The sequence below is a fragment of the Dipodomys spectabilis genome, unplaced genomic scaffold (assembly GCF_019054845.1).
Source record: "Dipodomys spectabilis isolate Male_0828 unplaced genomic scaffold, ASM1905484v1 ptg000032l, whole genome shotgun sequence".
NCBI lineage: Eukaryota > Metazoa > Chordata > Mammalia > Rodentia > Heteromyidae > Dipodomys > Dipodomys spectabilis.
Genome location: NW_024870709.1, coordinates 32,440,306 through 32,452,517, shown reverse-complemented (window position 1 = coordinate 32,452,517; position 12,212 = coordinate 32,440,306). Strand labels below are relative to the sequence as shown.

Sequence of the window (12,212 nt, the reverse complement as noted above, 5' to 3'; positions counted from 1 at the left end):
CTAAGATCTACATAATTTGCTAATAACTTTTAGGAAAAAAGTTATGGATCATATTGCTTATTGTGGTGTAATTCACAAACAGTGAATGCAAATATCTTTAAAATATTACTTGATGGCTTTTTAAAAAAAGTCATCAGCAAGCTTCTAGAGCTTATCAATAATTTTGGCAAAGTAGCAGGATATACAATCAACACAGAAAAATCAGTAGCCTTTCTGTAAAACAACTCCATTTGCAATAGCCTCAAAGAAAATTGAGAATAAACCTAACCAAGAAAGTAAAAGACTTTTATAGTGGAAACTATAAAAATTTGAAGAGTTAGAAGACAACATCAGGAAATAGACCTCCCATGTTCATGGATAGATAGAATTAATATTGTGAAAATGGCCTCTTTTTTAACCTAAAAGTAGCTATTAAAGAAATGCTCATTTCTTACAAATGGGACCATGGAATAACCTCCTCCTTTAATCCTTCATTCTGGATTTGATCTTCCTGCTGCACACTACTCTCACTCTATCAGACATTTCCACAATCCCAGGTATCATATTTCTAGGTTAGTGGCCAGTATACAGAGCTCCGACCTTAAGACTTACCCCATCGACTTTGATGTGTGATATCTTATTCCTGAAATTGCATTAGGGACCATGCCAGAAAGCTGAGCTAAGAGTTGCTTTTTATTGGCCAAAGGTCTCTCTTTTCCTATTTAGTCCTTTTACTAAGATAGGTCCCTGAGGTAAGGATGATTTATTTAGCGATGACAAAGTCTAATTCCAACATGACGTTTTCCAGGAAGATCCACATTCATATAATTGGAATTCAAAACACTGGGGCAGCTGAGTCAACATATGTGACAGCAGTGAAAAAAAAAGTTTATGTTTTTAATGGGTTTCATACAGGCAAATAATGTACTTCAACTACTAAAAAAGGGAAAGTAAGTTGGGTGCTGGAGGCTCATGTCTGTACTCAGAGAGGCTACTCAGGAGGCTGAGATCTGAGAACTGTGAGTCAAAGAATCTTATCTCCAATTAAGCCCCCGAAGTGGAGCTGTGGCTCAAGCATCAGAAAATGAGCCTTGAGCAAGGAAAAGCTCAAGGACAGTGCCCAGGTCCTGAGTTCAGCTCTAGGATCTACATCAAAAAAAAAAAAAAAAGGAAAATTTAAAAAGTAGCAGAGGGAGTAGATATATACATTATTTAGGAATATACAGGTATGAAAATATTACAATGAAACTCCTTTATACAATTAATATGCACGAATAAAATTTTACATTTTTCCTTAAAACTACCCAAAATTGGTGTTATTAAAGTTTATCTTTCTGATGAAAGATGTGATTCCTTTAAAAGAGGTAAATAAAAGAAAGTACAGGGCTGGGAAGGTGGCTCAGTGGTAGAGCGCTTGCCTTGCATGCCTGAGGCCCTGGGTTCAATTCCTCAGCACCACATAAGCAAAAAGAAAAGAGCCGGAAGTGGCACTGTGGCTCAAGTGGTAGAGCGCTAGCCTTGAGCTGAAGAGCTGAGGGACAGGCCCAGGCCCCAGAGTTCAGGCCCCATGACCGGACCCAAAAAAAAAAAAAAAAAAAGAAAAGAAAAAAAGAAAGTACAAATTTGCAATAGTTGAGATTTTCACAATGTAAAGCAAGCACTAAGAAAAAATCCTTGCTGTTTTTCTGAATTGTGGTTAATCTTTCAGTGCATCAAGTTATTAAAGTGAAAGATTAGGCAGAAATGTACACAAAAGTCTCCTTTTGTTGCCTGGTAACCAGTACTGAATGGGAAATACTTACTCTTTGTAGCATCATTATTAGATTATTCTTTTCTTTCACAAAATGATCTTGTTCTTTCTGAGCTTGCTGAACAATATGGTTGGCTTGCTTTTTCAATGCAGAAATTTTTTCCTGGAAGGAAAAATGGTGATTATAGAAAGATGCATATTAGACATTAGGTTAGCTGTTCTGTTCTGGGCAAGACTGTAAAGATTTTGACAATTGTAATAACAGTACCCACATTTTAGCTGGAGGTGGGCAGTTATATTACCCAGAGATGATGAAGTTTCTCACCTCACTTCTTTCCTCTAGTCCAATACAGTTCAAGTGATTTAAAGTCTATTTTCAAAAATATGGTTTCCCTTATTTGCAATATCTAGTATATGTATGAGTCAAGCAGAAAAGGTCAGATAAAGTGATGTTAGGAAAATGAACCTTAAGATATGTATTTAAATGTTTTTTTTTCTTTCATGTATTTGTTTCTAACGCATTTATAAGATTATTTCTTAGTTGCTTTGTATGTCCCTCCCCCACAGTATAACCCCTGCTTTCACTGTATTTGATGTCGGTATAATTTGTGGAGGGGAAGGGGAAAAACAAGTCATTTAAATAAGGATACAGGTGGACCCGTTGCAACAATGAGAAGTACAAGTTGTCATGTCGAAAACCAACTCTACAACTTTGGTGGGGGGCAGGGGGGAAGGGTGGGGTGGGGAGGCGGAGGGAGGCTGGGAAGGGATGGGAAGGGGAAACAAAGGAGGAGGCTACAATGCTTGATAAGAAATGTACTCATTATCTTGCCCATGTAATTGTAACCCCTCTGTACAGTATTTTCACAATAAAAAATAAATTAAAAAAAAGTTCAGAAGTCAAGAGGAAGTCTGCTAGGAAAATGACAAGCACACAATACGTGGTTTCCTTCTCCCAATTTTACCCCTCAATTTTATCCTTAAGTCTTATCAAGGTTAACAGAAACTTTTAGAGTATGATGAGATGATAGCAGAAAACTCCAACATAAACTTTCTTCAAAGAATTATCTGGCGTCTCCTTAATGTGATTGCAAAAGTGAGTGACTTTAACATATTTATGTTCATCAACAGAATATGTAACAGTGATTGCAACACGTCTCAGCTTATCTGCTTCAGAGAATGAGTCTCTGAAAGGAAGGCGGTATAATCTGCCAAATTTGATGCAATTAAATACACAAAGATACTCAGATGCTCACACACAGCTATCAGATAGATATTATGTTACACTAAGAAGTTTATTTGTTTATCTATTTATTGTTGGCCCGCAGGGCTTGATCTCAGGGCCCGGGCTCCGGCTCGGTCCATGAGCTCTTTTGCTCAAGGCTAGTGCTGCACCACTTTGAGCCACAGCTCCAAGGCTACTTTTCTGGTGCTAAATTGGACATAAGATTCTCACAGACTTCCCTGCCCTAGGCTGTATTTGACCCGTGATCCTCAGATCTCAGCCTCCTGAGTAGCTAGGATTAGAGGCACCATCCACCAGTGCTTAGCTGGGTTTAACTTTTTACATTAAATACCATCCAGCAGTAAAGTACCTTTCTGGTGACAATGTTCCGTTGATATTCAGCTACTTCACGCAGGAGCTGCTGAGTTAAGTTTTCCTTCTCCTCATCTAGACGGCTCTCGTGCTCGAGCTGCTGGAATTCCAGGTCTTCAAAGTGTTTGCTTTCAACATCCAACAGATCAGCATCCTGTAGACAAAAGAGAATAAACAGGAGACACGCCAGGATGGCTGCAATGTTCTTAATGTGAAGAAAGAATTATGAAAGCAGTTGGTCCAAGAAAGATTATCGGTTACAACCCTAAGTAGGGTGAGATCTTGACAATCTTCTTTTGGAGATAAACCCCAGGGCCGTACCTGCTCCAGTGGAATTGAAAGAAGTATAGTGGAGAGGACAGCATTCTTTTCATGATCGTTGATTCTCGTTTTTAATCTACTAAGTGGCTTTAATGTAGGTATCAAAGAATAAAAACTCAGCAAGCAATCTAAATGGTATCTGCAGACTAAAGGCAAGATACAGTTTCCTAAGAGAAAATCCTTCTTTCAGACAATGAACTATGAAATGAGACTTTGTGAAATATGAAGGGAAACTGTAGTATATAGATAATAAAGTTCCAAAAGTTTGCACATACATACACACACAGTGAAAGATCAGAGGTCTATAAAGGGGATTTATGTACCCCAAATGGCATATAGCACAATTCATTAGGATGTAAAGAGAAAATTATGACTTTATATTTGTTTAGTTTTTTTCTCAATTTTTCTTCCCTCTCTCTTTTCCTCCCTTCCTCTCCTTTTTACCTTCCTTTCTACCTTTCTCTTCTTCAATACAGGGTCTCCTAGCTGACTTCATGATCCTCCATACTTTCACCTCCTGAAAATTTGGTTTAAAGGTATGTACCACTACAGCATACATCAGCCCAATCTCCTGATAATGTTTCCAGCATACAAACCAGTAAAGTAACATATTACATAATTTTAAATATATTCTTTGGGCATTCATGAAATAACATATATATATTATATAATATATTATATATATAATTTTCTTGAAAGGGAAGCATTTAGACATGGACTTTGGGTAATGGTGTATCTTAATAGGTTTGATAGCTGTACCCAGTGTACCACTCTATTGGAGTCATTAAGAATGGGGGAGACTATTTATGTACGGGGCAGGAAGTATATTGAAAGTTTCTATATATTTGATCAATTTTGCAATAAACATGAAACTGCTCTAAAAAATAAGACCTACTTTAAGATCATTTGTAGATTGTGGTTTTTAAACTGGGCCTACATGAATCCTTCGCAATTATTTAGAAGTCTTTTTTTTTTTTGCCATTCCTGGGGCTTGAACTCAGGGCCTGGGCACTGTCTTTGAGCCTCTTTTTGGTCAAGGCTAATGTTCTACAACTTGAGCCATAGCACCACTTCTGGCTTTTTCCGTTTATGTGGTACTGAGGAATTGAATCTGGAGCTTCATGCATACTAGGCAAGCATGCTACTATTGAGCCACATTCTCAGTTGATTTAGAATTCTTTTTACTGCAAAGAGTAGAGCCAATGGTTTGGCAGATAAAGGGTAAACAAAAGTTAAGCAGCATTACTCTGAGAGGACATTTAAGGAAGGTCAGACACATGAAAATGAAGTTCTAGAGCAGACATTCTCCAACCCTGGGCCCCATTTAAATCTGAGACAATTGGAAACAGGATTGTAGTTGTACATATGCATTGTGCAGGGTTAGGTGCATGCTGCATGAATTATTCTTCAATTTTCTCTTTCTGAAAAGAACTCTTTAATTTTGGAGCCTCTAACAGAATTATAAATGTGGTATGTGTAGAAGGCTTTTAAAAAACTTGGGAATTATAAATAATCTATGGCCAAAAGGAAGAGGTAGCTAGGGAATATAGATAACAGCTCTTCATGGAAGAAATAATCTGTGCACTTTTGTGGTTGTTGTTCAATTAAATCCTCAAAGAGAGTGGAAAAACTGTTATATAAGTCCTGTAGCATTATTTAACCCTAGCTTCTTCCAGTTTTTATTCAATGTTAATATGAGGCTCTTAATCAAGTGGAATATTTTTCTATCTTCTTCAATGAATTTCTTCTAAGAGTGACTCATAGAGGAGTTATTAGCTACCATGAAATTACTATAGCAACAAGCTATTATGAGAACAGGATTCTCAAGGTTGAAGAGAAGGAAAACAGGGTTGGAAACACGTATTCAAGGTCAGGCATCAGTGGCTGTAATCACAACACTTAGGAGACTGAGGTACAAGGATTGTGAGCAGCCTGGGCTACATGGTAAGACTCTATCAGAAAAAAACAAACCAACAAATGACAAATTTTTTTTCTAACACCTCTTAAAAAACTTCTTTATACTTTATTTGGCCAAAAGGACTAAGAATGTTTTGTTGTTTTAGCTTTCGTTTTGAGACTGTCTGAAACACACACACACGCGCGCGCGCGCGCACACACACACACACACACACACACACACACACACACACACATACTAGACAAACCCAAATAAGAACCCAGGCTGTCTTAGTCCAGCCTCACGAATATTGAGATTATAGGATTACACGTATGCAATACCACACTTACACCTAGCAAGAATGTGGTTTGATTCCGAGTATTCGGCTGATATTTCCAATATATCAAGAAATGTCCAGTTTTTAAGTTTGTAATTCCTAAAAGAATTGATTAATTAAAGTGATTGTGGAAATAAGAGATAAGTCAAATATTGTATCTTGAAACAAATTATTTTCGGTCTTCAAATACTGCACTGGTTGATACATTTAATAATATGGGTACACTCACTCTAGGGTTCAAGGTCTTCCAAACAAGCCTCATTGGTGGTTAAAGATACCGAGAATAAAAAATAAAATTAAAGACTTTTTTTTTGCTTCCAAACTATCTTCATTCAAAATGCATCTTTGGGTCACAGTATGCAGTAGGTTAGCCAGTTCCCTACACCACATCTGGTTAATATACAACACATACTATTTTAACCCTGTACAAGGCCTAGAGTCACTCATTTCTTTGTAGCTAATATTTAAACTTCTGCCTGCAAACAATAGTATACTAGTGAAGAAAACTGAAAATAAAGCTAAGCTCCACACTCAGATTGCAGAGGGAAAACCATCTGGTCAAGTCTTCTAAGTCATTAAAAATGTGGGCATAATAAACCCTGGAAGATAAAAAGTGTTTGAAATGGGGAGAAAATCTTTTAAAAGATTTTAGATTTTTTTTGTTTTGTAGCTTCCTTATAATCATTTTTTTTTAAAGCACAGAATTTCCAGAGAATTGTGATATCAAGGGAAAGCCAGTTTTATCTTACAGAAGATTATACTTTTCACAGTAAAACACAAAAAGGAGAAAGTGCCTTTATTAAACAGTCTGATTCAATATTATAAGTAACGAGACTGCAGTTGTCATGTTGAAGTGTGACCTGTCTTCCCTGAGTTGTCTTTATTGAGATGGAGTCAACCTTTGCAACACAAGGGCTAGCTGAACTATAATTTCCCATTATCTAATGATGTCTTCAGAAGTATTAAATGCTATTGTATTAAAGATCATGTATAAAAATGTGTGTGTAAAAACTGATTTTTCACCTTACTCATTCTCACGGGGATAACAAGCAAGACATGAATGAAACTAACTTCCTTTTCTATTCATGTGAAATCACAGATCGTTACTTAGGATAAATGACTATTCCATAACTTTTTTTAGAGGTACAAGATGGTTAATGCCTGCTTTCCCAGGATCACAGTTGATTTGGACTGCCCATGGGGGAAGATGACACAGTGATCACAAGTCTATAAAAGGTAATGCCAGGAAATTCTCTTTTCAGAAGACAACCATCACAGTTGTATTAAACGCTAATATCAATAAAGACAAAACAACTTTATAATGTTAGCTAAAAGGCAAATGCTTCAGTAAGTTTGTAAAACTTAAGAAGCTCCTATGAAAAGATGTCAAAGTCATTTCTAATGTCTGCCTCTTGTACCTTGGTGTGTGTGTGTGTGTGTGTGTGTGTGTGTGTGTGTGTGTGTGTGTACACACATGTGTGCTAGTATGGGGGCTTGAACTCAGGGCCTCATGTTCTCAGTTGGCTTTTTCATTCAAGGCTGTCCTTCTAACATATGAGCCACACTTCTATGTCTAGCTTTTTGCTGGTTAAGTGGAGATAAGAGTCTCATGGAGGGGCTGGGAAGGTGGCTCAGTGGTAGAGTGCCAGGGCCTTGCATGCATGAGGCCCTGGGTTCAATTCCTCAGCACCACATAAGCAGAAAAAGCTGGAAGTGGTGCTGTGGCTCAAGTGGTAGAGCACTAGCCTTGAGCTGAAGAGCTGAGGGACAGTGCCCAGGCCCAGAGTTCAGGCACCATGACTGGCAAAAAAAAAAAAAAAAGAGTCTGATGGATTTGTTTTGCTTAGGCTGGCTTCAAACTGCGATCTTCGAGATCTTAGCTTTCTGAGGTAGCTAGGATTACAGGCATGAGTCAATAGCCTGGGCTTGAACCTTGGTATGTGTGCATGACTGCTACCACACTAATGAGCTCTATGCCAGGTAGGAGCAGAAAGAAAGGAAAAAAACCAGTGCATAAGGGTAGCGAGCATACCAGAGAACAGGGTAATTTTTAGACAGGAGTACAAAATCAAGCTAAGTAAAGACAATGAAGGACAAACAGTACTCATAATATAGCCCAGAATACAGAGAAGACATCAGTTGAATTAAATGTTACAAGTTAGGAGCAATCTCTCCTTAATTACAAAGAATGACTGCAGAAATGCTTTGCATTTGAAATTAAGTGAATTCTAACAAGAAATTAATGGGTTAGCATGGACTAATATACACTGTTAGCATGTATATTTCTATTTTAAAGTATCTAATTATCAGAAGTTACGCAAATTTATGCTATGTCGAAAGCAAAGGTCATAGGTAAGTGGAACTTAATCGGGAGAGGAGGGGTGGCAGAAAGAAAAACAACTGTTGCATTCCTGTTTGCTACTGACCCTCTTCAGTTGTTGTTGTAACTGTTCCCTCATGGACTCAGGACAATTGTCCAGCTGGGTCTTCTGCTCGGAGTAAAGCTCCTGAAGCCTCTCTAGTTTTTCCCTTTCAGCATCAAGCTTTACCTTCTCCTGAAGTTCAGAAATCAGAAAATAGAAGAATAGAAATTATCTTCACAGCCCAAGCAGTTGTGAGTGAACATTTTCCAATGGTAACAAAAACAAACACCAACTCTAGATCTCTATGAATGAACAAACATAGCATGTTAGTGACTACAATAAAGAGACACAAGTTGAAGTTAAGCCAAGGAGCTCAGATCCTTCATTCTTAAATCATGGTCCTTTTCACTGGATATTGACCACCATCGCCCTCCCTTCCTTCCTTCCTTCCTTCCTTCCTTCCTTCCCTCCCTCCTTCCTGCCACCATGTTATAACCAAGGGGAGGCAACTGAAAGATCGGATATTGGTCAGTGGCCAACAAAGAACAAAAGAAATGCCAACCACATTCCAAGCTACCTTGTGAAGAGTGACTTTGTCAGAGAACTTGACAAAGGAAAGGAGCCACTTATTTATAACCTTGAAGTACTGTTATGGTCTAATTCACTCAAGGCATTTGCTATGCAATTTTTGGAAATGATTGCAATTTGTTTAAAGATAAGATGTGCTCTAAGTCATTGGTTGATATCTTGGTCATCTGAAATAGTTCTTGTTATTTGCAAAGCTTCAGAGCTCAAGTAACTAGAAAACATAATTCAAGGAAGAACATCTAATTCAGGTGCCAAAACAGCTGCTTATTACAAATGCAAGATTGCAAACATAGTCAAGGAGAGGAGAATGAGGCAGCTTAGCCACACTAAGCTAAAACATTTACCGGAAGCAGAGATTACTTAACAATGAATGACAACAAAACAAAACAAAAAATCCAACAACACACACACAACAACAAAATAAAACTCCACCAGATAGACTATGAAATAAAGTACCCATAAGCCAGAAAAAGAAAGAAAGAAGATGACACTAAATCCCTCCAAGTCACACATGCCAAAGTGATGCTACATGGTCTTCAGGAAAATAAATACTATATGCAATGATTATATGGCTTTACAATGTCACCTCCTAAATTCAGAAACAAGGTTTCAATTCATTTAGTATTAGGATTCTCAACTGGAGTTTCTTTTATGATGGTATGAACATGTGTAAAAACCTTGAGGTGAGATTATCTGTGAGCGTGTGATACTTTCAGTCTAAAGCAAAACATTTTATGAAGCAGTGCAATGGAATGACACTCAGTAAGCAAAACTTCCCGTAAGTTCAAACTGGCAAAAATGCAACCAGCCTCCAAACCTACCATATAGACATTTATTTTTAAAGGATGAAACTGTTAAACAATCCTATTACACTATCCCTACTGTAATTTCTTTTTATCAATGGCCAAACTTTCCTATATAAATATATATATTTAGGCTCTTAACAAAAAGTGTATGGCTTAAACTTAAAACTATATGACATCCATACTGCTGCCAATCTACTGCTATCTCCATTCTTTAAATTTAAATTTTAGATTGCAAGGTTCTTCTAGAAACATGTCTTTAGTTGTAGAAATACATGTTTCCTCAAAATAGTTAAAAGAAGAAATCATAAGCTTGAGAATCCTACTGTACTTATCAATCTAAAATGATTCTATAACAAATCTTAGCGGCTCGTGGAAGAGTTTCTTCTCCAACAATAAGTTTTGTCACTCATTACAGTTATTGAGTAGAAGTCAAAAAAAGGAATGCAGTAATTTGCAGAGAAAAGGATTCTGGAGGGGTAAGCCACGGTAAAGCTGAGTAAAGTGGTCATCTAGACTTAGTCTTTAGTTTCAGAATTAATATTTTCCCTTAAGAAAACCATCAGTATTCAATGCCTGTTGATTTTCAGCTATGAAAATATTATTTTCTATGTGTGTGGGGTCAAATGTTACCCAATTTGCACAGCAATTCTTTCATTCTCTCTCTAGATACTCTATCACTAGACTTTGTAACAACTCTAGTTTCAAATAAACATTTAAAAAGCAAACAATACAAGTCATCAGAATTAAATATCACATGAGCAAAGCCTTAAAACCGAATGTTATGTTTAACAGAAAACATCAATATAATATTACATAATATGGAAAGCCACTGTCCTGAAACAAAGATCTCAAATCTGGAGAAACTGCCAAACTATTGTGCTGGTGCTTTTAAATTTTTTAAAAATCATTCCTTAAAAAAAAAACTAAAAAAAGTACAAAATACCTTATGTTTGCATAGTGCCTTCCTTCTGAGGCCCTGAAAGCATTTCACAATTCCATACAAGGGGGCAGTTAGAAGAATTATGCAAGCTGGCACCATTAGAACCTTCGCCACAGTTTATCAGTAATGCACTGACCACTACCTGAGTCTCAGAGCTCAAGCTCAGTGAGGCCAAAGCTAGGGCAAAGGAAGTGAGAAGAGAGAGGATAAAAGGAGGATTAGTAGCCGGTGGGGTCTGTCATAAATCACAGAGGACTATGGGGCTGATCACACTCCTGTGAGAGCCAGAAATGGATCAACTTTGAGCCAGAAAGAAATGAATACTCTTGTCTCCTACTTATAGCTCAGGAAGTTTTTGAATGAAAATTAGCCCAAGCCATGCATTTCATTTGAGCTGAAAGTATCATCCTTTACACTGAAGATGAAATTGATGGACAAATTAGATGAAACTGTGGCTCAGGTGGCATAGTACTCACCTTGAGTGAAAAAGCTAAACAGCAGCTCCCAGGTCCTGAGGGTCAAGATCTGGTACTGGTATAATAATTAATAATTCATTAAGGCCTACCAGTTTTCTATCTTCTTAGTTATATTCTTGAAGGAAAAACTGAAATTTAATTTGTCATATCTACTTGAACTTAACACTATACAAAAATACCTTGAATACTAATGAAAATATCATCTTACCAGATATCAGAATGCAATATTCAGCAAAAAGATGGTTTAATGTTGGTTGTGCCAGTGACTCTTGCCTGTAATCTTTGCTACTCCGGAGGCTGAGATCTGAGGACTATAGCTTGAAGCAGGAGAGTCTGTGATATTCTGATTTCTAATCAACCATTAAAAAGCCAGAAGTGGAGCTGTAGAATTCTAGCCTTGAGCATAAAAGCTCAGGGACAGCACACAAGCTCAAGTTCCAGGATGGGCATACACACGGACACAGACACATAGACACACACACACACACACACACACACACACACACACACACACAGACCCCCCACACACATGCATGCATGTGTGTGCGCACGGGAACACACTAAAGGACACTATGGTTTAATCCTGAAAAACATGCTTAACTTGTTAGCTTGTTGAGACACCAGTTTAATAAAGAACATCAGTTGAATTTGTATTTTGACTGAGTAGTAAATGATCATTTACTATAAGTAAGTTGGGGACATAAATACAATTAAACACTTACTCTCTTTATCTGAATTCAAATGTATCTAAGGTTCTTGTGCTTTTATTTGCTAATTCTGGCAATCCCATTGGGCCATACACCACTAATCTCTGGCTCAGGTTTGGAACGGATACAGTAATAATGTTAAAACTTGTCTATAACTCACCATTTCTAGGGGTGGCCCGCCCAAAGTGGTTTCTTTCTAGTTCCTAAAAATCACAGTGTTTTGGAGTAAAGCATCTTCATGAGTTCATAGGTTAGTCAACTTTTCAGACCTATAATTATTTATCTGAATTTTTTTAAGCTGGTGGAGATTGAACCCAGAGCCTCAGGCTTACTGGGCAGGCACTCTACCACTTGAGCTATACCCCTGTCCCTGCAATTCTTCTGCCAACAGCTTGAGACACAGAAACTGTACATTTAATGTATTCACCTTGATGATTTTGAACACATGCAT

At 37.5% G+C, this 12,212-nt stretch overlaps 1 protein-coding gene across 5 annotated transcripts in view; it reads right to left on the bottom strand.

Annotated features, from left to right (window-relative positions):
• Phldb2 (pleckstrin homology like domain family B member 2) overlaps positions 1-12,212 on the bottom strand; it is a 97,174-nt gene that overhangs the window by 31,314 nt on the left and 53,648 nt on the right. For 4 of the 5 annotated variants that reach the window (XM_042676786.1, XM_042676781.1, XM_042676784.1 and 1 more), the window contains exons 6-8: positions 8,308-8,436; positions 3,325-3,480; positions 1,782-1,892 (exon numbers count right to left, since the gene is read on the bottom strand). In XM_042676786.1, coding sequence (XP_042532720.1) covers positions 1,782-1,892; positions 3,325-3,480; positions 8,308-8,436 — 396 coding nt within the window. The remainder of the gene's footprint in view (positions 1-1,781; positions 1,893-3,324; positions 3,481-8,307; positions 8,437-12,212) is intronic. The other variant, XM_042676783.1, reaches the window with a different exon arrangement.